This window comes from Onychostoma macrolepis, chromosome 01 (genome assembly GCF_012432095.1).
Source record: "Onychostoma macrolepis isolate SWU-2019 chromosome 01, ASM1243209v1, whole genome shotgun sequence".
NCBI classification, from domain to species: domain Eukaryota; kingdom Metazoa; phylum Chordata; class Actinopteri; order Cypriniformes; family Cyprinidae; genus Onychostoma; species Onychostoma macrolepis.
In genome coordinates this window covers 37,894,194-37,921,613 of record NC_081155.1, presented here as the reverse complement: position 1 = coordinate 37,921,613, position 27,420 = coordinate 37,894,194, and the positions used below count along the sequence as shown (strand labels likewise).

Here is a 27,420-nt window from a genome sequence, read left to right as displayed (position 1 = left end):
AAAGTAACAGTATTTTCTTTGCAGTAAGTGTAAATAGTAGTTAGTAGCCAAATAGTGGCAGATACTATTTGCACCTCAGTATTGTTGTAGATTAATGTAGTGTGAATGATTATATTTATTAAAATTATTAAGTGGATGCCACCTTATTGGGACAATAAATCCCTCCCAACACCTACTCCTGACCCCAGTATACTTCATTGTTAAACTCTTAAGCACATTATTTTCACTTTTCAAATATTTTCTTCATTGAAAGTAAATTCCTTTCCGATCTGATATGTGATGGGTAAAGGGAGAAGAGCGAGTTCAGCAAAAGATGGATTCGAACTCAGGTTGATCATGTCAAAAGCTACTTCTATGTGGCTTACTCCCTATGCCACTATAGCTGGTACATGGCGGCCATCATTTGCACTTAGTGTAGGCAAGGCTATTTGCACTTAGTGTAAATAGACTCTCTGTTATATACATGGCACCGTGAAATGGGCTGATATATAATGTATTGCTCCATAGAAACTTCAAGGGTTCATAAAAATACATTGGATATCAAAATTTAGATTTCGTTAGATCAATAGACACTGCATTAAATCCCTTGGCTCATTCAACTCTAACAGCACTTAAAAAGACAAAGTGCCGCATTTACTAAAGATGAGCTTGACGCGTCAATATTATATATATACAGTATATGCCCCAATTTGTGTGCAAGCATATGACCATTTCAGTTTTGTTGTGGCTTGTTTCTGTTGTGTTGTGCCAATTTTGTTGTGTTGTGGAGATTTTGTTGTGTTGTGCACTATTGAGCCACCGTACAAAACCACCTGGTGGAGAACAGTTTTAATCTACTTGAACATCTGTTCAATGAGCATCATGTCAAAAGAACAAATAAGCATGTGGACCCAAAGACCCCTTCATACCTTGCTCAAACATACTCTCTCTCAAGACTCATATTTGGATAACACACACTCCCAGTTGTTTGTGTGCTGACTGCAGAAGTGTTACCCCAACAGATGATGATTACAGGAAGCATCATTCCCAAGACAAATGCTTGCTGTGGGTTTTATTACAGTTATAATGTGTTTTCTCCTCTTATGGTTTTTTTTCAGTCCCTTTTCTTTTTTGTCAGACATCAAGCCCTTCTCCTCCCACTCTTCAACAGCACTATACATAAGAGCTAAAAGTACAGAGCAGGAATTGTGCTAAACCAGTCAAGAAGACTAGGAAGATTCTGCTTTGAATATATGTGTTTAAAAATATATGAAAAAAGTAAATGAATAATCAATCAATCAATTAATAATCCATTTAATGAATATTGTCAATAATGTCATGAATATTAATGAAACACTGATGTCGCATTCATGTCATTAATGTTAACAGTTGCAATCGCTTATATGACTTGTATGCTGAAAGAACGATAACATTTTTATCAGTTTGAACATATTTTACTGATAATCAACAATTCATTCAAATGGGTCGTTCTGTTGCTTGCCTAATCAAACAGCGACTTAACCAAGGATCAACAGATGTACAGTCACCAGTGTGTATTTATCCAAACAGAATCTCACCCAAACAGAATTTATAGCTTTAAAAAGTTATAATACATTTTTTAAAGATTTGATATTATATAATGTGAAGCTCTTTTAACACAAATGACAAATTAATTGTTCATTTATTATAAATTATCTCCTCTTTTGGTTGTTCATCAAGTTAATAAGAGAAAATTATCAAACTACCTTTTACTTGTAAATAATTTAATTCAATTTTAAAAAGGGCATTAGTTACTGAACATAGAAATCACACAAATCAAAACCATAATAAGAAATACCTGGATATAAAATTACTGTCATACCACCCACCCAAAACTTAACAATTGTTTGTTCATTTATCATATTTTGTATTCTGTTATAAATACTTAAAAATACACATGTGACAAGCTTAAGTTAGAGCAATTAAACTTGATGGATGTTCCCTCTCTCTTATTTGTGTGTGTGTGTATGTGTGTGTGTGTGCTGGGGATGAAAGAGGTCATTAGTGAAATTCTCGGATTCTTAAGAGGATCTCAGGCTTACGCTGAGGCTTTAATATTGGTGTGTACCTCAACCAAAAGTTGCACAATCAACCTCTCAATTCATTTTCTAATTTTTATCTGTTTGTAATTCTCCTGCATACATAAATGGATCACATCCAGAAGTGCAGCACTGTAAACCTCAATCTACCTTATAATCACAAATACTTGCACAAGCGTGAATGCACAACAAATTTGAACATGTCCCATACGGAAAGAAAATATATTTTATTATATATGAATGGTCAATATATTGAAGAATTTTCAGTATATTGGTAATTATATAGAATATGGTAATATATTACAATATACTGAATAGTACATAAGGAATTGCCGCTTTCCATATATTGGGGAAAATATGTCAACATATATGGTGCTCATATAGTCACATTTATATGGGAATATATATTAGAATATATGAACACAATTCAAGGTAAATATTTACTTCAATATATTTTCATATATGGAATTATATATTCGTAAATATATAAACATTGGCTACACATATAATTTAAAGGGGTGGTTTACTGCTTTTTTTCTTTGCTTGATTGTGTTTATGGGGTGCAATATAACATGTCTTCGTGTTTCGTTTGTTAAAAAACTCCTTATTTTTCATATATTTCACCTTTATTGTAAGCCGCTTTCTCCTCTGTCATTTGAACGACCGGTTGACTTCCTGATTCTCTGAAACCACTCCCTCAGAAACAGGCGATGGGCTCTGATTGGTTAGTTGGGCCGGTGTGTTGTGATTGGCTAAACTGCGTACTGCACATTGTCCGGAAACGTCACGCCCATTACCTTCACGGGCGACAGGTGCATGTGCTCCAGTCAAATGTAAATAATGGTGTCAATATTGCCGTATCAGTTTGAGCCAGAATCAGACCCAGAAAGCGGTAATGAAGAGAGTCAAGCAGAACTTCCGCAAGCACGGCTCTTACAAACGTTTCTGAATGGAAGTTTGCTGTTGTGATTACATATCAATTTTTGAAGTTTGTACACGTTTGTCTTATACACACAAAATAGCATCGAACTAACTGGCTACTATAACCAAACAGCGTTGGCTTGTGTTTACGTTCTTGATCAAATCGAAAAATTACGTCATAAAGTATACATGGAAAATACATTTACAAAATTAGTACATAATTACAAATTCGGGTCCAAAATGTTTGTACGCGTTTGTCAAAGACACACGAAATAGCATTTAACTAACTGGCTACTAAAGCCAGCGTTGGCATTTGTTTACGTCCTTGATAAAACTAAAACATTACGTCTGAAATTATACATGCAAATACATTTAAAATTATGAAATCTTACTTACAGGCTGTGGCCCAACAACTGCTGCCTCTGGTTTTAAAGTTGTAACTGCTCCATGTTTTAGTAATAGTTTCTGTGTGAATCCGGCATTGAACTCGTGTAGATTCTGGAAGCTGTCTTCCGTAAAATGCGCAGCACAGAGAGCTGAATGAATTACGATTGTAATTGTCAGGAACATAATCAAACATAAATTTTAACCATTGCTGACGAACTACAGCGTCCGTAGGAAGCCCGAACACAGAAGACCTGACAGCTGGGTGAAAATAACACTGTTTCGACGGCATGGCTACAACTCTCCACTATAACTCTTCCTCTTCGACAAAGCCGCAGAACATGGCCTTGCCCCCTCTTTTGCATGTTCCGGAGGGAGGGGTTTGATGGGTTTTTTACGTATGCAACCCGGGAAGTATCTCGTTGTAGTCCCATAGGAGTCGTTTTTGTAGGCATTAAACTTCCTGATTTTTAAAAGACGATATCTCCACTTACGTTCAGCTTTCAGCGCCTCAACTTTGCAGATACTGTTCATGCACCAACAGCAACATTACACACTATTTATAATGAAAAAAGTGAAATCGCAGTAAACCACCCCTTTAACATATATGCAGTATAATGTCACATATACTGTATATGTGAACATGTATGCAAAATACAGTACATGTGTTAGGCTAACCGAAACTTATCACAGCACTTACATATTATTGTTCTTTTGTTGGTTTGATTGCTATTGTCCTCATTTAAGTCGCTTTGGACAAAAGTGTCTGCTGAATGATTAAATGTGGATGTTAATTTGCCTGAATTTGTATAGAATTGGGGACCTTTGTAGGCATATTGGGAATGTATTTTTGGGAATGTATACATTTAATTTTGTATGTAAACCCATGTGTTAATAAAAAGGAATGAGTATTTCAATAAAGCTATGTAGTAGGCTACTGTATTGTTTCTGTCTTATTGCTAAATATATATTTTATATGTATCAATATATGGCTATACATGGTTCATGCATATATTGCAGAATATTGAAAAAAATATAAGAACTAGAGTCCCATATCTCAAAATATATTATTTCATATATCACCTTATATTTTCCAATATATTCACATATATTTTTGTTTCGTAAGGGGTAAAACCAAACCAAACATGACAAGCAAAAATCATCTTGTATGTACTGCAAGTGAGCTCTTACAATGAAAGAAGGACAGAGATGTGGCATAAACAAATTAAAGCTATTGTAATTAGTGCAACACTGTAAACACTGTGATTACAATTAGATGCTCTGTAAACAAAGCACTTGCCTAATTACTTTACCGAGTCTGCAGGCTATGTAGCTCTGCGTGTGTTTTGTGTTCAAGTACACAAGCACAGACCAGGAAGGCAAGCAGAGGGTAAGCTGTAAAACAGCTGATCTTGGTGACTCTTGGATTAGCTGTCAAATTGTGAATGGAATTTTGCCAGATTGAAATTTGTGAATAATTCATTGTACAGTTTGTGCTAGGAACGTGAATGAGACCTGTGCAACTTGTTGAGGCGAGGTGTGTAATTACCTTTCAGAATGATCAGGTTTTAGAATTCCAGAACCACATTGAATTGCACTGACACTCTGTGTCTGTATCATCCAATCTCAATTTGTTTCTTACAAACACAACTGATGGACTGAAGTTGTGTGGATTACTTGTAGATTATCGTGATGTTTTTATCAGCTGTTTGGACCCTCATTCTGACGGCACCCATTCACTGCAGAGGATCCATTGGTGAACAAGTGCTGTAATGCTAAATTTCTCCAAATATGGTTACATGAAAAATTATGGCCTCTGGGTGAGTTCATTTTCAGCAAACTGTCATTTTTGGGTGAACTTTTCCTTTAAGTATATGTAGTTACCACGTTCTAAAAGCAAAAATAAGAGGACTGATAACACTGCATAGCTGACACACCAAGTTCATCTGGTGAAGGGTTTTCAAAATGCATCAACTACTAAAAATGCTCATTACTAAGGTGCTAATTGGCTAGTTTTGATATCAAGGGATTCTACATCCCAAATGAATCTAGCTGACTCCTTTGGGCCACTTTCACAGCACCTGTGTGCATTTCCAGATAGCAAATTAATTAGCAGCAAGATCAAAGATATTAAATTTTTAGGTTTTGGTAGACGGCAGCACTGTGTTCATAGACCTTTTATCGAAATTGCCAAAAAATTACAATTCAATTAACAAATGCAACTATTGCCTTTGATGCCTCCGAATATTTGTCTACATTTGTCATTTAAACATACATTTACCAAAAAAGAGAATCCTGGTGACAAATTTTCATCACTTAAAATAATCAACCCCAGACCAAGTCCAAAGAAAATGAGAATGCAGAATTTTTTCAGGAAAACCATTGACTTCCAATATTGAGTGAAATTGACATGTTTAACATTCTCTGGAAGCTCTCCGGAGAGCTGAACTAGAAGCACAGAGATGTCCTAGTTTGGAAGTTCTCAAAAACAAACACTTGGAGCGTCTCTGAAAGTTTCCCCCTCCCTCTCTCCCCATCAGGCTTTGCATGCAGGTCCCTGGTTCCAAAGCTACCATCAAAGCCCATCACAAATTAAGACTTCTAAGTTGATGGATAACACAAGAAATATTCAATCCAAACCAGGAGGAGGAAAACTGATACATAATATTATAACTAAAAGAAGAAAATGATATTTTCTTATACCAACAATCCAGGTAACTTAAAAATATGTTGTAACTTAAGTCAAAATCAACTTGATTATATTGGTTTGTTCTATTTATTTATTATTGCCAATTAAAAAAGGTTTACACAAAATTTGTCAAAACTGAATTACACTAAAAAGATTGTTTTTTAAAATCGACAAAAAGCATGAAACTGGCTTAAAATTTCTCTCCCCGTCACGCTTTGCTTGCAGGTCCCTGGTTCCACAACTATCATCAAATCCCTCAATCGCAAATTAAGTCTTTTGCGTTTATGGATAGCACAGGAAATATCCAATCCAAACCAGCAGAAGGAAAACTGACAGATAATATTTTATCATATAATAATCACATAAAAATGGTCATACTTGATATTAAAACTAAAAAAATAAACCAAATTTGTCTTTGACTTATTATGCAATTAAAAACAAAAATTCTAAAAGTCAAGTCAGGTAACTTAAAAATATGTTGGACATCTTGAGTCAACTTGACTATATGTGATTTTTATTTATTTATTTTTAAATGTTTTACACAAAAGTCAAAAAAGGTTTACACAAAAATCATCAAAATGTGATTTACACTAACAAGATTATATTTTAAAATCTATAAAAAGCATGAAACTGGCATTATACGCTCACATGTACAAGAGCAAAAATATGAACAAAAATCTACTGGCATGATTCTACTTCATATCCGCAGAAATACAGGTACTGTACTTAAAATTATTTTATTCATACCACACGCAGAAGGCATATGAAGCAAATAAAATGGCTGACTGGACATGTACGTGTGCATCAGTGCAAGCAAACTGCACAATAAATACAATTCATACATTTCATTATCAGTCAGTCGCACGCCTCATTTAACAAAAATGCTCTTTGTGTCTAAAGAAACTTGCTTCTGTTGCTCACAGTGAAGGGACAGGAAAACAATAGTTTATGCATGCGCTGGGACGCTGGGACTCTAGACTGAAGTCTCAATGAATTAATTGCATATGATACATCATATAATGCAGCTGCCAATTAATTTAAAGCATAATCATGGAATCAATGTTCAAAATTGAACACACGTGTATATATGTGTATAAACCATCAAACACCACAAATCATCACGAGTGCTCCCAGCTTGAGCATATGGTTAATTCATGAGGTGAAGCATGGTGAAAATGAATTCTGATTATCATTATTAGAGCAACACATGCTTATTTAATTGCATTTGTGAATAATAAGGCTGTTCACAAATTGGTCTGCATATAACTATATGCTAATTACTAGAGAGGTAATATGAATAAACAGGTGCTTGAAAGACTTAATAGGAAGTGTCTGTATATATGTGTGTGTGTGTGTGTGTGTGTGTGTGTGTGAGACACATTGAACAGCCATAAATATTAGGCTATGAAGGCACAAACACAGAGAATAGGGGAGGAAGAGTGTGAGGAATCAAAACAATTTGTTTTATGAAAGCACAGGTGTGCAAAGCTTCTAATATCTATTTAATATAATATTTTCGTAGGATATCAAATTCTAGCTGTATTTAATTCTACTCAGAGGTCTTTTTGCATACTGTCTACATAACATCATGGAATCTCATACACGACTGATTTGGGAAACTAGCTCACACATAATGGGGGTCCTTATGTGAAGAACACAGACTCGCAATTAATTCCAATAGAGTCTCTTATTAGCGTGTTGCTAAGCTAACAAGTTAACATGTTAGCGATTATTTTCAGTACTTTATTCATGTGTAATTTTATTCAAAATTTTGCTCATTTCGGTCCACTATCGTCACAATGCATTCCAGAAATGGAGTATCTTTCTCATTACCTTAAAATGTTGTTTAGGTAGGCAACCTCACTAGTTTTTGGAACACAGCAATATTTAAAGAGTCAATCTAATTTAACTGCTGACCTAAACTGAATTTTGTCGACAGAGTGTCAATAAATGCCTCGCTCTAAAGCCAAAAAGAGCATTTTGCACCAGATGACATTTATCTGGTTGTACTCTAATTTATTTGAGAAGACTTTTCTTAAATCTTTAAAATTCATAGTTATTAGCCATCAAAAACAAGTGCTTCTATGTTTTGCTGTCTTTGGTTGACAGCCTTCATTACATTAGCTTTCAATTCATATTCTGACAGGCTGACAGAGGTAAACAAAAAACAGAAAAAGTAAATTAATGAGTGACAGATGAAACACATTTCAGTGGCATGCGCGAGTATAGCAAGCAAGGACAAAAAAATCATTGGTGGCGTTATGGGTATTTCCTATCTGACACCTTTCTGAAATAGAGTGTTTGTGTGGGTGCATTCTAATGCTGTTAGCGCCTCTGTTGTTTCTTTATGCAAGCGAGGGCAAAAGGTTTAATTAACACACGATCAAATGTCACTGGTCTGACACAGTAATTATAACCATGGATCCACAATAATTGATTTAATGAAGAAAGAGACGGTGGGGTGTGTGAAGTGATCCAAGTTCAATTCATCTTTTTTTCAGGAAATTGACTAATTATTGGATTTTTAGTCAGTATTTACTGTAGAAGTTGATTATAACAAACAGTGTGTGTGTATGCATCAGGAGCATTGCCTCCTAAAAAAAACTGAATCAGAAAATAATAGTGCAAAAATAAAAATGCATATATTACAACATATGACATTACTATATGTATAAATCTCTCATTTCTCAAAAGTAACACTGTCCAACAGCAGTGGTTAATGATAGAACGATAAAACAATAGATAGAACGATAGATAGAACGATAGATAGATAGATAGATAGATAGATAGATAGATAGATAGATAGATAGATAGATAGATAGATAGATAGATAGATAGATAGATAGTAGGGATGTAACGGTATGAAAATTTCTTATCACGATTATAGTGACCAAAATTATCACAGTTGTCAGTATTATCACGGTATTGTTAAAATGTGCTGGAGATGTTCAAAAAGTACCGACACATAAATCAATTCACCAAGTTTTATATTTAAAAATCAACAAACAACAAATAAAATGACTATTTGTTTGCATAATCACTAAAACAATAACATTACCAATGATGTTCAGATTTTAAATGACAACTTGACTGACAACAGTTTAATAGCATGTTCAAATATCTAATGTAAAATAAAGCTCTGAAAAAGTTTCATAAAAAGGTAAACCTCACATATAAGCCTTTAAATAAAGAAAAGTGTTATGTCAAAATGATAACTGATTAATAAATGATTATATGTATTTTATCTGTTCCATAAATAATTCTAGATAACTTATCTGAATTGTTTAAATGAATCCACATAAGCTTGTTTTCATCAACCGGTCAATATTTACAGCAGGGCATGCAAATTCGGTCTGTATTTGTCCAGACAGAAACTGCACACAGGCTGAATGTAAATATAAGTCTCTGTAAATCCACTCTCTGACAGCAGGTGGCGCTTATGGAAAAGCTGAATTACAGCTGTTTCCCGTAAACTCTGTGGACAAAGCAGTATTGCAAAGCATTATGCTGGACAGTATTTATTTATCGTGAGTTGTTCAAATCGTGGTAATCGAATACGGTTTTAATGATAATTAAAATATGAAGCGGTAATACTAACCATGGGGAATTTTATCATGATTTATCGTCAAACCGGTAATCGTTACATCCCTAATAGATAGATAGCAGGGGTGAGCGATATAGCCTCAAAATTATATCACGATATTTCAAGAATATTTGCGATATTGATATTTATGATGAAATTCAAAAAAATATGGAACAACGTTTTATTGGTAATTGCAGCTGGCAGGCAGAAGCATTTATTAGTGCAAACACAATGAAAGGCATTTTCCATCCTTTTCCAATGAGCTATTGTCATTGATGACAGACTACCTAATTCGAAGTGTAAATCTATTGTCATAAGGTAGCAGAAGCAGCATTATAGTGCAATAGTAGTGACCAGTGTTGGGCAAGTAATTAATTATAGTTAATAGTTACTTCTCACAAATAGTAACTGAGTTACATCATTATAAAAGTAACCAATTACCAGGGAAAGTAAGTATTGTGTTACTTTAAAAAAAAAATAATAATAAAATAAATTGTCAAATAACTTAAATGTTAAATGAATGAAATGGACACTACATGGTTTAAACATGCTACACAATGTTTAAACATTGTACACAAATACAAAACAACAATTTAAAAATACTTATTTAACATTGATAATTTTTTAACATTCTAGCAGACATTATACCAACAAAGCACAAATTAACTTAAAATGAATAAGTTAGTAAAATAATATGTTGTGGCCATTTTCGAGACCCCCTTCTTGAATCAGGCTTGCAAATAAATGCAGCCTTGCTGAGCAGAAGGGAATTCTTTTAAACATTGGAAAATATTACAGATCCCAATTTGAACACTATGTGTGAACGTTTCAATAAATGTATTAATAGAGCTGTTGTAATTATTATCATTATTATTGTCTTACTTTTTAATTTTATTTAACAGAACATACACTCTCAGAAATAAAGGTACAAAAGCTGTCACTGGGGCGGTACCTTTTCAAAAGGTACGTGTTTGTACCTAAAGGGTCCATTCTGGTACCTTAAAGGCACATATTAGTACTTAAATATATCTATTTGAACCTAATAGGTACAAAAGTGTACCTTTTGAAAAGGTACTGCCCCAGTGACAGCTTTTGTACCTTTATTTCTGAGAATGCAGTAATATTAAAATACTAACATTTATGAACGTTGATGCAGCTTTTATATTGATGGAGACCCGCAGGAAGTCCTCAGTGCTTCTTTTTGTTGACAACAGCAGATTTATAAATTATTCTCATTATTAATTTGGGAGGATTGTCGCATGCCTAATAAAAAGTGCGCGCCTCATTTGATCGCGTCACGTCATTGTTCGGTACAATTTATTCGGTCTTTTTGCTTATTCAGCCGACCACCAAAATAACTTTATTTATTTTATTTTTTATAATAATATGTTAATGTATGAATAATTTCAGCTGCCGAACAATCGGTGCATCCCTAGTAAATACCTCATCAAGTCGCTATATCACTGATATCACGATATGACACTATTTTTATTATGTAACAATTTATACAGGTATTATCGTGGACGTTATGATATGGCACACCCCTAATAGATAGATAGAATCAAAAACAACCAACATTACATGATGCTTATCTTCATACATGTGCTGGATGGAGGGGTGGGCGAGTGTGTGGTTGTCTATAAGCCAAAGAGGCACTCGCACCTGGTGCTGGGTCTAGTGGGTCTCTCTTTCTCTCTCTGCATTTTACACACACACAATAAAAAGATGTTCTGAAATGGAACCAATGGACTGATTATAGCCATCTGAGACATCATCAAGATTTCAAAAACATGAATAAACATGCATGAGCTCCCACACATTAAAGAGAGACTCCAAATGTACCTGTTTGGGCAAGACTGACATTGAAATGTCTGGCACATCACATGGAGAAGACCTGGATGCTGAATTCAGCATGAAACTGTGTGTGCAACTCATTGACTTTCATAATGCAATATATTTCTTTAATATTTTTATTTAAAACATGATCTTCAACTCGAAAAACAGACTACCACAATTGCCCAAAATAATGTATAAATAGATGATATTTGGCTACATAATAACCTTTTTACAGTCTAGGTAAAAATAAAACTTTTAAAAACAAATAATAATAACAACCCCAAAAGGAAAGTCATTTCTTAGGCGGCACAAGTTATTATATTTTGCTGAAATATTATGAAGCTTTTTTTGGAAAACAATCCACTGATGAATCATGCATAATACAACTAGAAACATGCATTTAGAAAGTAACATGGCTCAATTTTGTTTTCATGATGACTTTATGCATAAATTCTGCTGACTAACAATTAAATGACAAATATTGTAAATATATAGTCTTTTCTTCATTCCGTGTCCTATACCCTTGAGAATATTACTCAAGTTATTAATTTAATTCATTTACTGAGTCTGTAGTATTAAAGCAATAAACTAAGCAATAAATCAATAAATTAAAAACAACTGATTACGAAGGCTTGCGGCTTTTGAGAGACTGTGTCTGAAAACTATAATGAGAGCAATAAGTTTGTGTGTGTTTTCTTCCATTTTAGGAGGTCAGTTACAATCAAGGTGACCTATTTCTAACGGTTATCTGAACAATTAAGCCATGAAGCAACTAAGAAACAAGGTGATATCTGTAGTGCAATCTAAAGAAAACAGCATACTGAATACGTGACCAATATATTTATGAGCACAGGCACAAATTGTTCAATTTAAATGTAACCTGTTCAATAAAATGACAAGTTTATAGCTGTATGTTTATAGCATTTCTCACAGCGTAAGTGCATTACATAATTCTTTGTATGACACATTTAAACATGCTGTTGATTGAATTCCAAGCTATATGCGTTTCCCCCGCCAGAGTTGTCCATGTATCATATGGGTGTTCATTGATGAGGAAGGCTTGCTGTCATATGAGCCATTTTACAGGCTGTTACAAGCTATCATTTCTTGGAAGAGCCAACAATATACGGATTAAACATATTTAAAGAGCTTTCTTCTTGTCTACCTTACTAATAAAAAAAATAAAACGCCTTAGACCAGCAAGAATTTCCATGTTGGGCAGGCTAGTTTAAGGTGGTTACATCTGGTTGGGTGCTGATCATTGCAAAAAGGACATTTCTAACTGAATTGATCTGGTTAAGTTAGTTAAAGGGTTAGGCTAGTTCACCCAGAAGCAAAATCCTGTCTTTTTTGTCCACCCATTGAAAGTACATGCAATCAAAACTTTCATGCATTAAAGTACAAAAAGATAAAGCCTAGTGGACATAATCTATACTCTTAAAAATAAAGGTTCTTTATTGGCATTGGTTCCATGAAGAACCTTTAAAATCCATGGAACCTTTTCATTGGATGAAGGTTCTTTATAGTGAAAAATTGGTTCTTAGATGACTAAAATGTTCTTCATAGTAAGAAAATAAATGGTTCTTTTAAGCGCTGTTAACTTCTATGACATCACTGTGAAGACCCACATTTGGAACTTTTATTTTTAAGAGTGTACATGAATTGAGAAGCTTAATCCAAGATGAACAAAAGTCTTAAAAGGTTTGCAATGACATGAGAGTGAGTAAATTCTGGGGTTTTTTTCTTTTTTCGGGTTCAACTAACCATTTAAAATCCAGTTGCTGTAGCATCCAAAATACATCATTAGCTAGTGACCTGACTGATAACTATTTTGAGAAATAGCAGAGGTAAGAGTCATTGCTTGTTAGCACTAACACATTAATTCACGATGTGAGTTTGAATTTGTCTGCATATATTTACAAGTATTCATTAGAAGTATCTTTTATCCATAGCAACTTCCAAATTGTACTATCATCTCTCTAATGTCACTGTCACACTGGCAAAAACCCCAAAACAGTGAATTATTACTAGTTTTAACTACAGTTTGAGCCTCAGCATGTGGTATTTGTTACTTTCATAACAACCCACCACTTTTCATTCAAGCAACATTTTGCTGTTCAAAATGGACCTGTCTTTATTGAAGGACATTTCAATGAGGTTGAATTTAGTCAATGTATTGTACAGAGAATGTTTCACAGCATATAGCAAAAGCAAGAGTGTTTATCTACAGGTCAGTCAGTTCATTTTTTTAAGATCGATTTTCTGCTTTAAACCAACTAGTGACAATGGGAATCCAAACCAAGAATAGCAAAAACAAAAATAACAAAACCCTCAAAAACAACTTTCTATCACTCTCAATCAATGTTTTAGAATTTGAACAAATTTAATTCGGTAAATGTCCTAAAAAATTTATTTAAAAACTAAACTCACAGCAATACAAAGCGATTAAACAGCTGAATTAATTACTTTATAACGACCCGACCCAGAAAACTCATTTTCGGAGGAATAATTTGTTTTCAGCAGATACCAATTAAGCATTGATTGTGCATATTAAGGTCTACGCTTCATCCATTATGCCAGTATCAGTCACCAGCAGACACACACACACACACACACACACAGAGCACTCAACTTTATCCCTTCTCATATAGTTTACTAAAAAAGCAAGCCTGTATTGAACCTACACAATGTGCTACTGTTCAGAATGAGTGTCCACAATGTTTGAGCTGCTCATTTTTTCATAGAAAAGCATTTCCAAAAAGCACCATGAAATTGGTCCATACATTTCTAAGACTTCTGAAGTCGAATAATAGCTTTGTTTGATGAACAGACCAAATTGAAAATCTTTTCTCAAATCTAATACTTCCATATATTCCATTTAAAACAAACACTTTCACACATTAAAGGGGTCATATGATGCGATTTCAAGTTTTCCTTTCTCTTTGGAGTGTTACAAGCTGGTTGTGCATAGATAAGATCCCTGAAGTTGCAAAGACTAAAGTCTCAAAACCAAAGAGATATTCTTTATAAAAGTTAAAACGGCTCATTCAAACACGCCCCCACATGTCTACGTCACGGTGTTGGGAGATTTGCAAAACACCGCCCAAATGTATACGCAATGAAAGAGGGCGGGACTTTTATTCCCACTGTAGCATTGTTGCTGCCGCCGGCGCCATGTCGTGGAGATGCTGTGTTTCGTTGTGAAAGCGAAACTACTTTGTTTGGAATTCCAAAAGAGGACACAACTAGAAATCAGTGGTTAAGTTGTATTTACAACAGTTCAACCCAAATATTTGAGTGTGTGTGCAGCGTATTTTACAGAGGACTATTTCCTGAACCTAGGAGTATCCTGCCAGCTGTGCTCAAAGACTGTTTCTATAAAGTTGGGCAATTCCAACTTTGCAAGGACAGTCTGGCACTTCTGACTCACAGCCTGTAAGTATGTTTTCATATTTAAAGAATTTGCCACTGACTATTCAAACGCGAGTTTTGAGCCGTGTAGAGTAGTGCTTGTTGTTTGAAGTTTCTCCGATCACAAATGCAGACATGGTAATGTTTACGCGGGGCGATACAACGCGACACGTAAAAAGACAGTATAAGTCATTATAATCAGTAATTATGTCCCCACTGGATGCAACAAATGCCTCGTTTGTAATGGGTTTTATTGTTTTTGTGTCGTCGCACCGGGACACGGCATCACAATATGGTAAGGGGCATAACATTTAGGTCTCACGTTTGAGGTATTCGGCCAATCACAATGCACTGGATAGCTGGCCAATCAGAGCACGCCTTCTCAGAATTATGAGCTTTGTAAAAATCGGCACGTTTTAAGAAAGGCGGGGCATAGAGGAGCAACAATAATGTACAGTATGTGGAAAATAATGTGTTTTTGAACCTTAAACTGCATAAACACATTGCATTACACCAAATACACAAAATAATGTTCTTTTTAGCAACGTCATATGACCCCTTTAAATAATTTAATAACTTAAGTCAGCATTTGTAAACAGATTTTCTAATCAATTTCTTCTATGATTTGAACAAATAATCCTCATGCCACTAGTTAAGCCAAAAGTTGACATGTCGGGTCAAACAGAGCAATATTGAAAGTAGACACAAAAATCCACCTACGAATGGCTTACATATAGTTACACATTAAACTGGGTTATGAAAAAGCAGTTTACTGCTGAAAAAATGACACACAATGGCCCTCATTCATGAAATATTCATCTGTAAACTGTCATATTTAATTCAGCGCAACAATTTACGTAAGAATGGTTTCGCTCTGCTTGTGTTTCAAGAGGCCAAGTGAAGTCAAAGTTTACTTCTCAAAGTTTATTCATCAAAACAAACTCCTGTAGCAGGGTTTTTTTTATCTAATCCTTTAATGTGGTGGAGGTTTGTTAGATTTAAGTCTAAGCTATACAGTAAATAATATTACATTTCCATTCCAGTGACATACTGTTTACAGCGGTATTGTGTTCAGCCCTGGTGCTTAGAATAAAGTGTGACTCATTGCTGAATATATTCACCATAGAGTAACTGTGCTGATTTGTGGCTCCACTGCTTGAACCTTCTCACTTCTGCTAGCCGAAAAGTGGGCCAGCTTCCTCATAGACAACAGGCACAGTGTTCAATCAAACCACCATAAACATCTATGAAAAATCTGCTATTAAAGCGAGAGATAACTGAGATTGATTGCCTTTGGAGTCATTCTCTTACCGACTAACTCCAAAGCACGTTGCCCACAGCAGATCTTTGGCTGCAAGGTCATTTGTAAAAGATGCCGCTCTCTCCCATTTGCTCCAGAAAATGTTCAAATGACATCAAGATGCCAAAATAGACCACATCAGAAGTTCTGAAGCAACTTGTGTAGAGACTCAATTTTCAAAACCATTTTTCCACTGCAAACAAACCTGATCTTCAGCTGTTAGATGACAGGCTGATCAATGCTAAGCAAACAGATCCAAATGAACTTTTTGATAAAACGGATGAAAAGGTAAACAAACCAGGGAAAATAAATTAATCTGTGCACACTAAACTTTCAAATAAAACAGAATAAATAAACACTACGAAAACACTGTGGCAGTCTTTTATGTGAAAACTCAAAGCTGCTAAGGTGACAGATTGAAACGGTGTAACTTTAAATAGTTATGAATATGATAGCTACCGTACTTTGTTGATTTGATTAAATGAGCAATGTTTGAATCCCTTTTAAAATAACAGACATATGCACGGCATTAAGACAGCATTTAATGTGTCTAATACAAACTATAATTATGGTTATGTTTCATATTACTAGGTAAAAGAGTTATTTATTGGTTCTACTTTGTGTCGTGCCTAGCAAGACCCTTTCTTCATGCTTAATCTTACTATTTAAACAAACCTAGCAGGTTGACTGGAAACATCTGTGATTTTTACTAAAGACATCTTAAAACGCTTCTTTCAAATTCTAGCTGTCCCGCAAGAAATCCCAAAGAGAATAGGGATTCATTATCACAATCTAGCCATATTCTCTTTTTATTAGACATTTTTTTAAGTTACTTCTTCAGAAACCAATTCAGGAGATGGGAAATCTTCACATTTTAATGTTAACAATCATGGAAATGTATTGCACAGGACAGCAAGGCCTGATTGTAAGCTACCGTATGCTATCCTCAACCCGTGTTGTTTCATAAAGGTGTGCATGAGCGTATCCAATGAAACGTGTAAAACAATATTTCAGTCCAGTAAATTGGAGCTCACCAAGACAGAGGAACCATCCTCCCTCCTCCTCGCCCTCATTTTCTGTCTTTCTTTATTTGTGTCATTTACACGGATGTAACTTGACACAGCACACCCAAGTGCTTCATTCATTGCTGTACCCAGGTGACTGTCTTACAGATTGTAGAGTTTGCTGTAACTACACGATCTAACATCCTTGACAGGAATTTACCAAGACTGTGGATCTGTTCCAACACATAGCAAGCTGCCTACTTACAGCATTTGAAGGCACCATATGCACTGTTCCAAAATTCCAAAAATGTGGCCAAATTCATTCAAAGTGTCCATAAATGACTTTAAGGATACTCACATTTTATTTACAAAAGTGGACTTTTTATGTCCAAATTCCATTTTTGATATGCTTTTTAAACCTATTACATTGCATGTTTGCCAAGTCCTCAGTTTTCCTGTTTATTTTTGTTATGCGGTTTGAAGGTTTGACATATTGCACAATTTTGATCTGAATGTAAGGATTTTGACAAAGCAACAGCCAAACTTGCTAGTCAAAAGTAGTAATATAGTAGTAATAATAAGACAGATTGTAATATTTATGTAAACAGACAAGCTAGTAGTTGAAATATGTCAGTAAAATGACTGTATGACACCAAGCTACTGTTATTTCATTTGTAGGCCTATTATTCATAGTAACAAAATGCAATACATTTCGGCTAAGACAGGACAGGCTTTACGGGGGTTGCTTGGATAATATAAATGCATGTACTCTGTATGCATTTATATCACCCAAGCAACCCCCTAAAGTCTTATATGTCTCCGCTGAAATGTATTGCAGTTTGCTGCTTTGTAAATATTAGAATATATTTTAATGATATTAGTCAAATAAAGTAAATATTACAATATATATTTCAATGATGTTGACTTCCTCTAGCTTATTTGTTTCATTGGTTATGAAATTAAACTTTACATGTTCAATGCTGCTATTTCCATTATACAACAGACCTACAGTGCAAATGAAAATAATAATAATAATAATAAGATAAGAATAAATAATAAATAAGCATAATATAAGTTTTGGCTCTGAACTGGTTTTTAGGCTAGCTAATTGGGTTTTCTTTGTCATGAAGACCTGGCAACCAGGCAACATGCTAACTATTAAACTCAGTCTTTTGTATTTTCTCGTTAGTACAAAATACAATGTTAATTTTTACAACATTACAAAATCAACTATATAGTTTAACTATATACTATACAACTATATAAATAAACTTGTGTAAGTCTTGAGTGACCTATCCTATGTAGGCAGTGAGGCGGCCTACTGCTTTAACACCTTATATTTGTGTCTAAACTCTAGCAGTAAGTAAAAGACATGGGTGTTTGAGTTCAATTCTTCATTAAATTAACATAACTATCAGTGGACTGCCATGCAGAGATGTTAAAACACTGCAGTCAGATGTTCACAAGTGACTTTCTTAGTTCTGACTGCTGGGGGGAGATTATAATTGAGGGGAAGGTAGTTATTGTTGTCAGACAAACTAGTGGTTGTCTATTGTTTGTTCTGAGGTTGTAAGTGCATTTCTCTGGGTGAAAGCACCCGCTAAATGACTTAATGTAAATATAAATTTCACTTGAATGAGAGACGGGGAGTGTGGAAGTGGTGGGGTGTTTATTGTAATGCTTTTAGTCCCATGCTAGCAATGTTGGCCGTAGCGCATGTTCAATGGAGCAAAATGAAGATAAACAGCCTCCATTTCGAAGCTTTCTCTAAACCACCGGGGCCTCTAATGCATCCCTAATGTGTGTAATGTGTGCTTGTGTTTTTGTGTGTTTTTGGGTGAGAGAAAATCTGTGTCTTGCTACTTAAAATGTAAAAAACATGTTGAAAAATATGTTTGTCACTCATTCTTCTGCTTTGGACTAATATTTGGAGAAAACTCAACCATGAGACTATGATATTTCCAAAAACATTTGGCAGTTGAATGCGCAAATGTTCTTGTCCTCCTATTCTTGATCGCCAGATGGTTTTCTGTAAGTTAAACAGTAACAGTTTTCTCTCCCTCACATGCACACAAAAATCCACATCCACAATCCACAAAATCTATGTGCTAAATCAGCTGATTTTAATCAAATTAGACCATTTATTTCTAAAAACAAAACTGCTTTACAGACACAATGCAGCAAGTCTAACTCTGGATTGTGTACAAATTTTCTGTTGGAAGTGTAGAGATGAACTTATTACACAATTAAATATCCTTCTCCTGCCCTCTACAACCATCATGCAATAAAGCATTAATAAGCTTCATAACGTATTTATGGTTTGTTTGTACCCAATAAATGCTTACAATTATGACTAAATTCATTCTTGAATACAAATACTCCCCAGCGTCACATGATACAGAGGCTGGCTTTCAGTTCTAGGACAATCAAGTGATGAGTTCAGTAGGCCAGACAAAATCTCGAAATTAAAACAAGTTCATTCACCAACACCGCCATCTGTCTAATCTAATGTTAAAACAAAAGAAAGAAAAGGAAAAATGAGTGCAGTTTTCAAAGAACTAAACTCTTTCCAAACAAAGAAATAGTTCATTCAAAACTGACACTTCTATCACCCTACTTTCACCCTCACGTCACTGTCCTATCATATAACACAAATTTCCAAAGCACATTAACACTGCTCCTTTCTACAATGAAAGCATACAGTGGCTTGTTCCACTTTTTGTTTCAGACTTTAACATCATAAAATATCATAAAAGTGCTAAATAATTGTATATGTTAAAGGAACAGAAATGTAAGTTATTCATCTTGCCATCCACTGTGATGAAAAAAAAAAAAGTGCATTCTTATATTAAAAATTGGTGCACCACAGTCAGTTACAGGAAGCACACTGATCTTTTCCGTTTGGCGTCACTAAAGTCAAACCTGGCAGGACCTGGCATTTGGTATGTGGAGATGTTTGTGTCTGCTTCATTCAGTCCAACCCTGCATGGAATCTCTTGGTCAGAAATGCCTTGCCCCTGACAACTGCTAAGAGGACAAGCAAAGAAGACAGCTACAGTATGCACATACAACCCTTAATGAAGTAATAACCAGGAGATGTTATAAGAAACTGATACCATGGCACAACAATACCAGTGACAGAGCAAAATGTAACAGATGAATAGATGTCTGTTCCAAAACTATTCATATGCCTTCATAGAAAAGACAACCCCACAATATAATCATGTTGATTAAGATTTAATTAATATTTTGAACAGCATTTGAATACCAATATTCTGAATAGCAGAAATATAAATCTTTTGTAACATAATATGTAATAACATAATCAATTTAATCCAACTTATTAAATAAATAGTATCTTTATTGAAACATACATTAGTTTTCTAGTATGTAAATGAAATGGATTATTTTGCCCATTATATGAGCATACGGTACCATGTATTTTTAGGCACATTAAAGCATCATACCGTTAGCTTAGCAGCTTGCTAATGTCAAACTCTTGTGAAATCAATTCATTCAATCACGTCAAGTCAATTTGTGTAAGTGTACAGCTTTTTAAATCAGTCACTTTTGAGGTTTCATGACATGATGCTGACTGAAGTCAGCAGCCTAAGAAGGCAGTAAGAAGTAAGTTATGGATCATAGCTCTGGCTTCCACATGCCCAATTACTCTAAAAAAAAAAAACTGGTTTACTGTCCACAATGTGGATGAAACCTCTGACGCCTGTAATAAGAATTGTAACCACTGAAATATTGATCAGAATCACACTGACTTCTTTTTAATCATAAAAGGATGTGTTTATCTTTGGATATTTTGTTATTGGCTGTGTCGGTCGTGTCGTGTGGTGGCACTGTAAACACTTTCATCTGTGAGCAACTGTGAAATCACGCATCTCTTTCAATTAAGTGAGTAAACTTTGATGCTGGTTATAGCATCATAGGTCCTCGGCTTTAAAAAGCCCGAGCAAAACTCATCTTTTAGGAACGAGCACAGGTCACATTTCATCATAGTCAAATAAGTGTTTCATTTCTTCATATTTGGAGCAAATATTTACAGGCCTCTCCAATCCCAATCATCAGAGGCCTTGACTCTGAGAGAAGAGACAATAAAACACTTAATTTGCTCATCAGCGTTTTAGCTGACTGTGTAAAGCGACATGTCAGTTTGCCCTAAATTTCTTTTTAATTAATTTTTAATTAATGAGCTTCCAGTTCAAGTAGTGCGTGGCACTGAAATAATTCCAATTCAGATAATAAACTACAGTAGTTCTCGCGGACTAATCCTGCATAACTGATAAACTCGCTTGATGACAAGCAGAAATTGAAAAGATGTTAATATGGCACTTGTACAATCCTGCATAATATGAAATGTGGCCTTCTGGGCTTCGAGAGGCCAATGAATGGTACTATGCGCACATTACTGAGGTACCACTCAAATTCAAAGGCAAAGTAGGCACTTGAACATGTAATACTCAATAACAAAGATGTGCTAATCTCATCATTTATGAATGCCGAAGAAAAAATCTATTGGTGTGAAAGCTGATTAGTAAAGATGGAAAGGCCTCCGTCCAAAAGCCAGTGCTTTGACTCAAAGTCAATGCTACAGGCATCAACAAGAGAAAAAGAAAGAAAGAAACAGAGAAAGAAAGAAAAAAACAGCTGAAACCGATTTCAGAGGGGAGGACTGAAACAATGAAGGAATTAAAAAAAGGGTTTCAAATGTAAATTCAAATCAAAATTGCTCTGTGTGAAAACGTTCTTATGTTGTCTGCCTTTGATCTCATTCTAAATAAGATTCATTACTGTCATGCTGATAAACGTGCTAACTTTCGGGTTGAAGAGAGAAAGTGGGGGTGGAAAGACAGGACATCGAGCATGTCTTCTGCATGTAATGATCGCCTGATAATACTTAAATGCGGAAGGCAGATGTGTTCAGACAGGCAGAGCGAATTAAATCCAAGTGTATATTGCCAAGCATTTCCTCAAAGCTCTTTAATTCTTCGCAGTGAATACGAGCAGTTATATTGTTGTTCATAATAGACCACCTGTCGGCAAACTATCAAAGTTATTTTATCCTAATCATTCAAGATGATTATAATGAAATGTGGTTAGCAATAAACCAATTAAATCACTTCGTTTACTACTGAAATTAAGAGGTCTATACTCATTTGGCCACTTTAGAATAAAAGAGACATAAAGGCTTTGGTTAATGACACAGTCTGGGTCACGACTGGGGGAGGGACGGGTCTACAGGCAGACAATACAAGCGAACAATAAAGGCACAACGGCTTTTGGGGCCTAATACTAACGTTGCACTCATGCATAAACACACACGCAGTCACACAACAAGCCACTTCGAAATTCTTTAAGGGTGTCAGTGTGAGAAATGTTGGGCAACACATGGTAAAAGAAGGTAAATGAGCAGAGGAACAATGCAGAGAAGAGGGCCAAGACAGGCTAGATGTAAATTAGAACCAAAACATGTGCACTCATTTAGTTTACTCTCAAATACCCTTTCCAATACAGAAAACCCCAAAAGACTCCCATGGAAGGAAAGTCATTCATTTGGGCATTGTATGAGAAAATGCACAAAATCAGAACATGCTGATATTTGTACATATGGTTAAAGGTGCACTAAAATAGCGATGCACAAAAATGTATTTTTTTAACAAAAAATAAATGAAAGTCTGAGTGAAGGTGGCAGTAGAGAGTCTAATGCCATCTCTGTTCAGGAAAACAAATTAAATCATTGAAAAATAAATATTTAATTACAATGTAATTCCGCTTTAAGCATCTGAGCCATTTTATAAAGCTCAACCTAGAAAGATTTTTACACTTTCTTAAGAAAATGCTCTTCCTTCAGTAAGTCTTTGGGAATTTTGCGCCAACAATGTCTAATCGTTAATCTTATTCGCCAACTTGTCGAGACTTCACTCATATCTGTAGCACGAACTGTGCAGGATGAGCTGTGTTTGTTTGAATAATAATAATAGTATTCTTTAATAAACACTACTAATGAGTCTTGATTTACTCTGACTTGATAAACAACCAGCTTGGCCATAGAGTCAAGCGTAGAGGATTTGTTTATATTTATGGCAACTGTGTTTCATTAAGAGTTGGAAGGCAGTATGGTGTTTGAGTGTGCCAGTGGGAGCATGGCAGGGGATTGTGGGAAGGGTGCAGTACGTACTGGAGTGTGGCACTGGGTGTAATTCTGAGCAGTTCTTATTCAGACCCTGCAGGAGTTTGTCATGCGGGATCAAAAGCCCATCTGACCAGAGCGGCACAGAGAGAGGCTTCAGACACAAGGAGCAGTTTTCATGCCGCGCCGACCCTGCCAGGGCCTGCGCACACGGACACGCGCTCACACAGACAAGCAATCACATCAATCTCGATTTCATCCTATCAAGCCTACACTCTTTCTCTCTCTCTCGGTTTCTCTGCGTTTTGCCTCCCTCCATCATTATGTTCTCCTCCACTCCACTTTCCCCCCTCTCTTCCTCTGCTTTAGCTAACGCACAGGCTTTTCTTTCCTTTTTGATTTGATAGACATCCCAGTGACCCTAAAACTGTCTCTTGTGATGGATGTGAAGGAAGAGCATGGTAAAGAGATGCCAGTGCTCTCCTCCGTAGAGATCTACCCATCCAAAACTACCATCCCATTCCATTCCTTCCTCTTTCTTCTTTCTGCACTGCTTCCTCCTTTTCACGCTCCACTCCTCTTTAACATCTGCACCCTCTCTGCTTGTTTCAGCCCACATCTCTTCTTTCATCCCATCTCTCTCGCACCTCTCTTCTTCATCTGATTCTCTGAGGGACCTCGGTGGCGCATCAAGATGTCAGAGCGTTCGAATGCAAACATTCATCACTGACGTGCATTGAGAGCGTACACACAGAAAGCCACTCAGCGACTGACATGCCTGGCAAGAGTCATAAATACAGAGAGTGCAGCCAAACAACTTGGGATGGTGTGTGACAGTTCTCAAAGTTTCAGCTTTTGGGACTGAAGTATTTTAAAAATCTGTTTAGGAATAAAGGAAAACCCACAAAGACACCTGTTGATGCATGCTGTATAGCGGCACCATTCATTCACTATGCATTTAACATTCCCCTTTTTTAGAGAGAAAAGGGAAGGAAATACCATGACCTACCTTGTATTATTAACAGCTTCATGACAGGAAGAAACTGGCTCTAATTGCATTGCATGGAAGAGCAAGAGTCTCACAGTGTTCCTACAACTTCTGACCAATGAATTTCCAAAACTGTAAGTCTCCTATTAGTCAATACTTGGGATTACTGCATAATTTACTGGGCAAAAGAGTACTTTCTTGCATATTAAATGCTTCAGATTTTCAGTGATATTTAATAATATGAAATGTATAATTATTTTAAAATTTCTTAGTATTCCCAGGTTTTCCATTACTGTCAAAATTCTGGTCTCAAAGGCAATGCTCATAAAAAAACTAAATGTTAACTTCCAAATTTGTGTTATTTCATGTAAGATATCATATTAATGGTTTCCACCTTCATCTATAATAGGCTCCCAATTCATTCCATGAGCAGACCTTGACAGTGATTTAGAAGTTGAGCTTACGTCGAACTTTTTCTTGCAAGTGGCCTGCTTCTAAATATAACTTTTGAATAACAAATGTTCAATTTCTTCAAAAGTGAAGCTTTGAATGATGAGAGACACAAATCCTTGAGGGATTTCAGGTTTAAAAAGAATAAACTTGATTAGGGAAAACTGATGGCTGCACTGCATGGAATCAAACTAGTATGATGCTTCATGAAGCAGGATGACTCCGTTTCTGCCATTTGCCTGACGGGATGTGATCAATAACCTTCTGACCTCCTTAAGGTTGGGGTTTGGGCCACATCCAAAGCCATAGCAAGACCTTGACATTAACACGGGGAGAAAGCTGAGTCTGCAAGCACGCAGAGAAAGTGAGAGAGGGAAAAAGTGCCAGCCACCAATGCTAAAGAAAAGTCACAGGAGTGGGTGTTCTTGTAAACTGTTTTGAGTCAAATGCATTCATGCGTCTGCATTAATGCAACCACCAAAAGAAAGAGAGATGGATTTCACAGCCCCAACACTGAAAAGCCCACAACATCTCCATGCAAAATGCGTTTAACACGGTGAGGCATTGCTTGCAATACAATCGTACTTTTGAATCTTTTAATCTTGCTGCCATTTTAAAGACTGAGATGCTCCCACGCGTGGCACGCAAAATCTGAGCTCTGCTTTAAAACATCCTAATTCAATCAGTAACACACCGCCCCCCTTGAAAAACAGCCTGCCGGGTACCAGAGCGACCCAGCTGGCACCGTATGCAGTCTACAGCCTGATGAAGCCGATTCCAGTCAAGGCTTAACTGAATTCTGATCTGAATCATAATTCTGAATCTCAGAGTGTGCCAGCGTCCTTTCCTTCACACCCTTTCTCTTTCACACGCATGCACTTCGTAAATTCATGCATCCTGCTCCCTCTACTTGTCAGTTTGACGCTCAGTCAATACGACGTGTGTGTGACCTGAGAAAATGTGCATGTTGACAGCATATGACCTTTACCGCTTTTGTTGAGACACACACAGGCACGATCACCCACCCCTCTCTCTCCATGACCCTCATTCTGTCTGTTCATCTCTCTTTCCTTGTCCTCCCTTTGCTTCTCTCTCTATATGTCTCTCTTTTCATTTCAATCCATCCCAGTCCCCTTGTGTCTAGCTTATGTTCCTCCTTTCCTCTCTGCCCCTTATTCTTTTCTATTTCAGGTTCTCTGATACCCTTAAGAGCACCAAATCTTACCTCATCTTTAAAAATCATGTTACAACAATACAGTTTTATACATGCATTATATGCATGCAATAGAATCATTATATTCCACTTTATCAAAATTGGAACTTGGTAAAATATTTACTTGTCAAAATATTGTTTTGAACCCTGGATAAAATTAAAAGTCACACAAACTCGTTTTATGATACACAACTCTAAACTTACCTTGAGCGCGCAACATGTGGGTATTCCAGAGGAACACAAGGGCAAAAATCCAACCCCACATCCCGCACTTCGCTTTCCCGGTCATCACCTTCTGTGTATTTCCTTGGCGGTGAATAATCCCTTTAACTTTGCCCTTGGTAAATGGGCTCTGACCCCCGCTAAAACTGGAATCTATAACCTTGGCAGATGTGGAGGTTTGTGAGAAAAGCCTAAAGTGCGCGCTCCGCTTCGCCGCATTTACGAGGCGATTCTCATTCATCCCACACGCGGGAGAGTTGAGCTCCGAATCCGCGACTTTCCCGGTCGCTTTACTTTCATGTCTCACGGCTTTTGGGAAGCTCTCACCCTCGTCCGCGCATTTAGCACTGAAAAAAACGAGACCTTCAAACCTAAAGGACCAAGTCTCCGTACGCTGCTCCAAAATTAACGACATGCTCCGCGAACATCCCTTCACTAATCGCGAGCCGCTCTTCTGTGTCCCGAGACGGCTCATGATGTTTCAGTATTGATTCCAGTTAAGTATTAATACGTTTGAGTGTACCGGATTTAATTGATCCGCTTAGAGCGCCAATATCTCCTGTAAAGCCACGTTGTTTTGACGTATTTGCAGTCGGATTATCTACCCGATCATTTCGAGCATTTCCACGGCATTCAGCGACTCTTGAAGAATCCCTTACAATCCATATCGGTGCTCATTAGATGTGCCTTTATCCGTTTGGAGCAGTCCGCGGGAAATATTGCTTTATTATTCTAGTTAAGTGTAAGGTTACACATAAGACTTCTTGTATCCAACAGGTTAACCAAGACGCAAAAAGAACCAAGAACGTCCCGTATAAATTCCTCGTAAACGAAAAAACACCTGTGAACAGAAAAAGCAGACGTCATAAGTATGCAAATTATGAACGGTGTAATATGACTTAATTCATAAACTTTCTGAGGAGATAAAAAAAAATCAGATATAGCTTAGCCTACATTTAATACATTTGTTTGAAAAGGTGTGTTTTGGGAGTAATAGCCTAGGTATAGCCAACCTCCAAGATCTTTAAATAACAAAACAAACCTAAAATGTTGTAGGTTATCACAGTTTTTTTTTTTTTTCACAACCAGTCAGCTACTTTGTTTAAGTCGAAAATAATAACTTGCAAATCAGTAAATTAGTCAAATGAATTCAGAACCTGAAAGATTCATAAGGGTTTTGATTCACTAAGAACTGGCATAAAATCATTTGCCCACAGTAG

General features: G+C 36.1%; 1 protein-coding gene across 6 annotated transcripts in view; it reads right to left on the bottom strand.

Annotated features, from left to right (window-relative positions):
* Window positions 1-27,420, bottom strand: part of sdk1b (sidekick cell adhesion molecule 1b) — a 227,098-nt gene that overhangs the window by 198,932 nt on the left and 746 nt on the right. For all 6 annotated transcript variants that reach the window (XM_058789555.1, XM_058789548.1, XM_058789564.1 and 3 more), the window contains exon 2: window positions 26,183-27,041. In XM_058789555.1, the coding sequence (XP_058645538.1) occupies window positions 26,183-26,675 (493 nt within the window). In that variant the 5' untranslated portion in view covers window positions 26,676-27,041. The remainder of the gene's footprint in view (window positions 1-26,182; window positions 27,042-27,420) is intronic.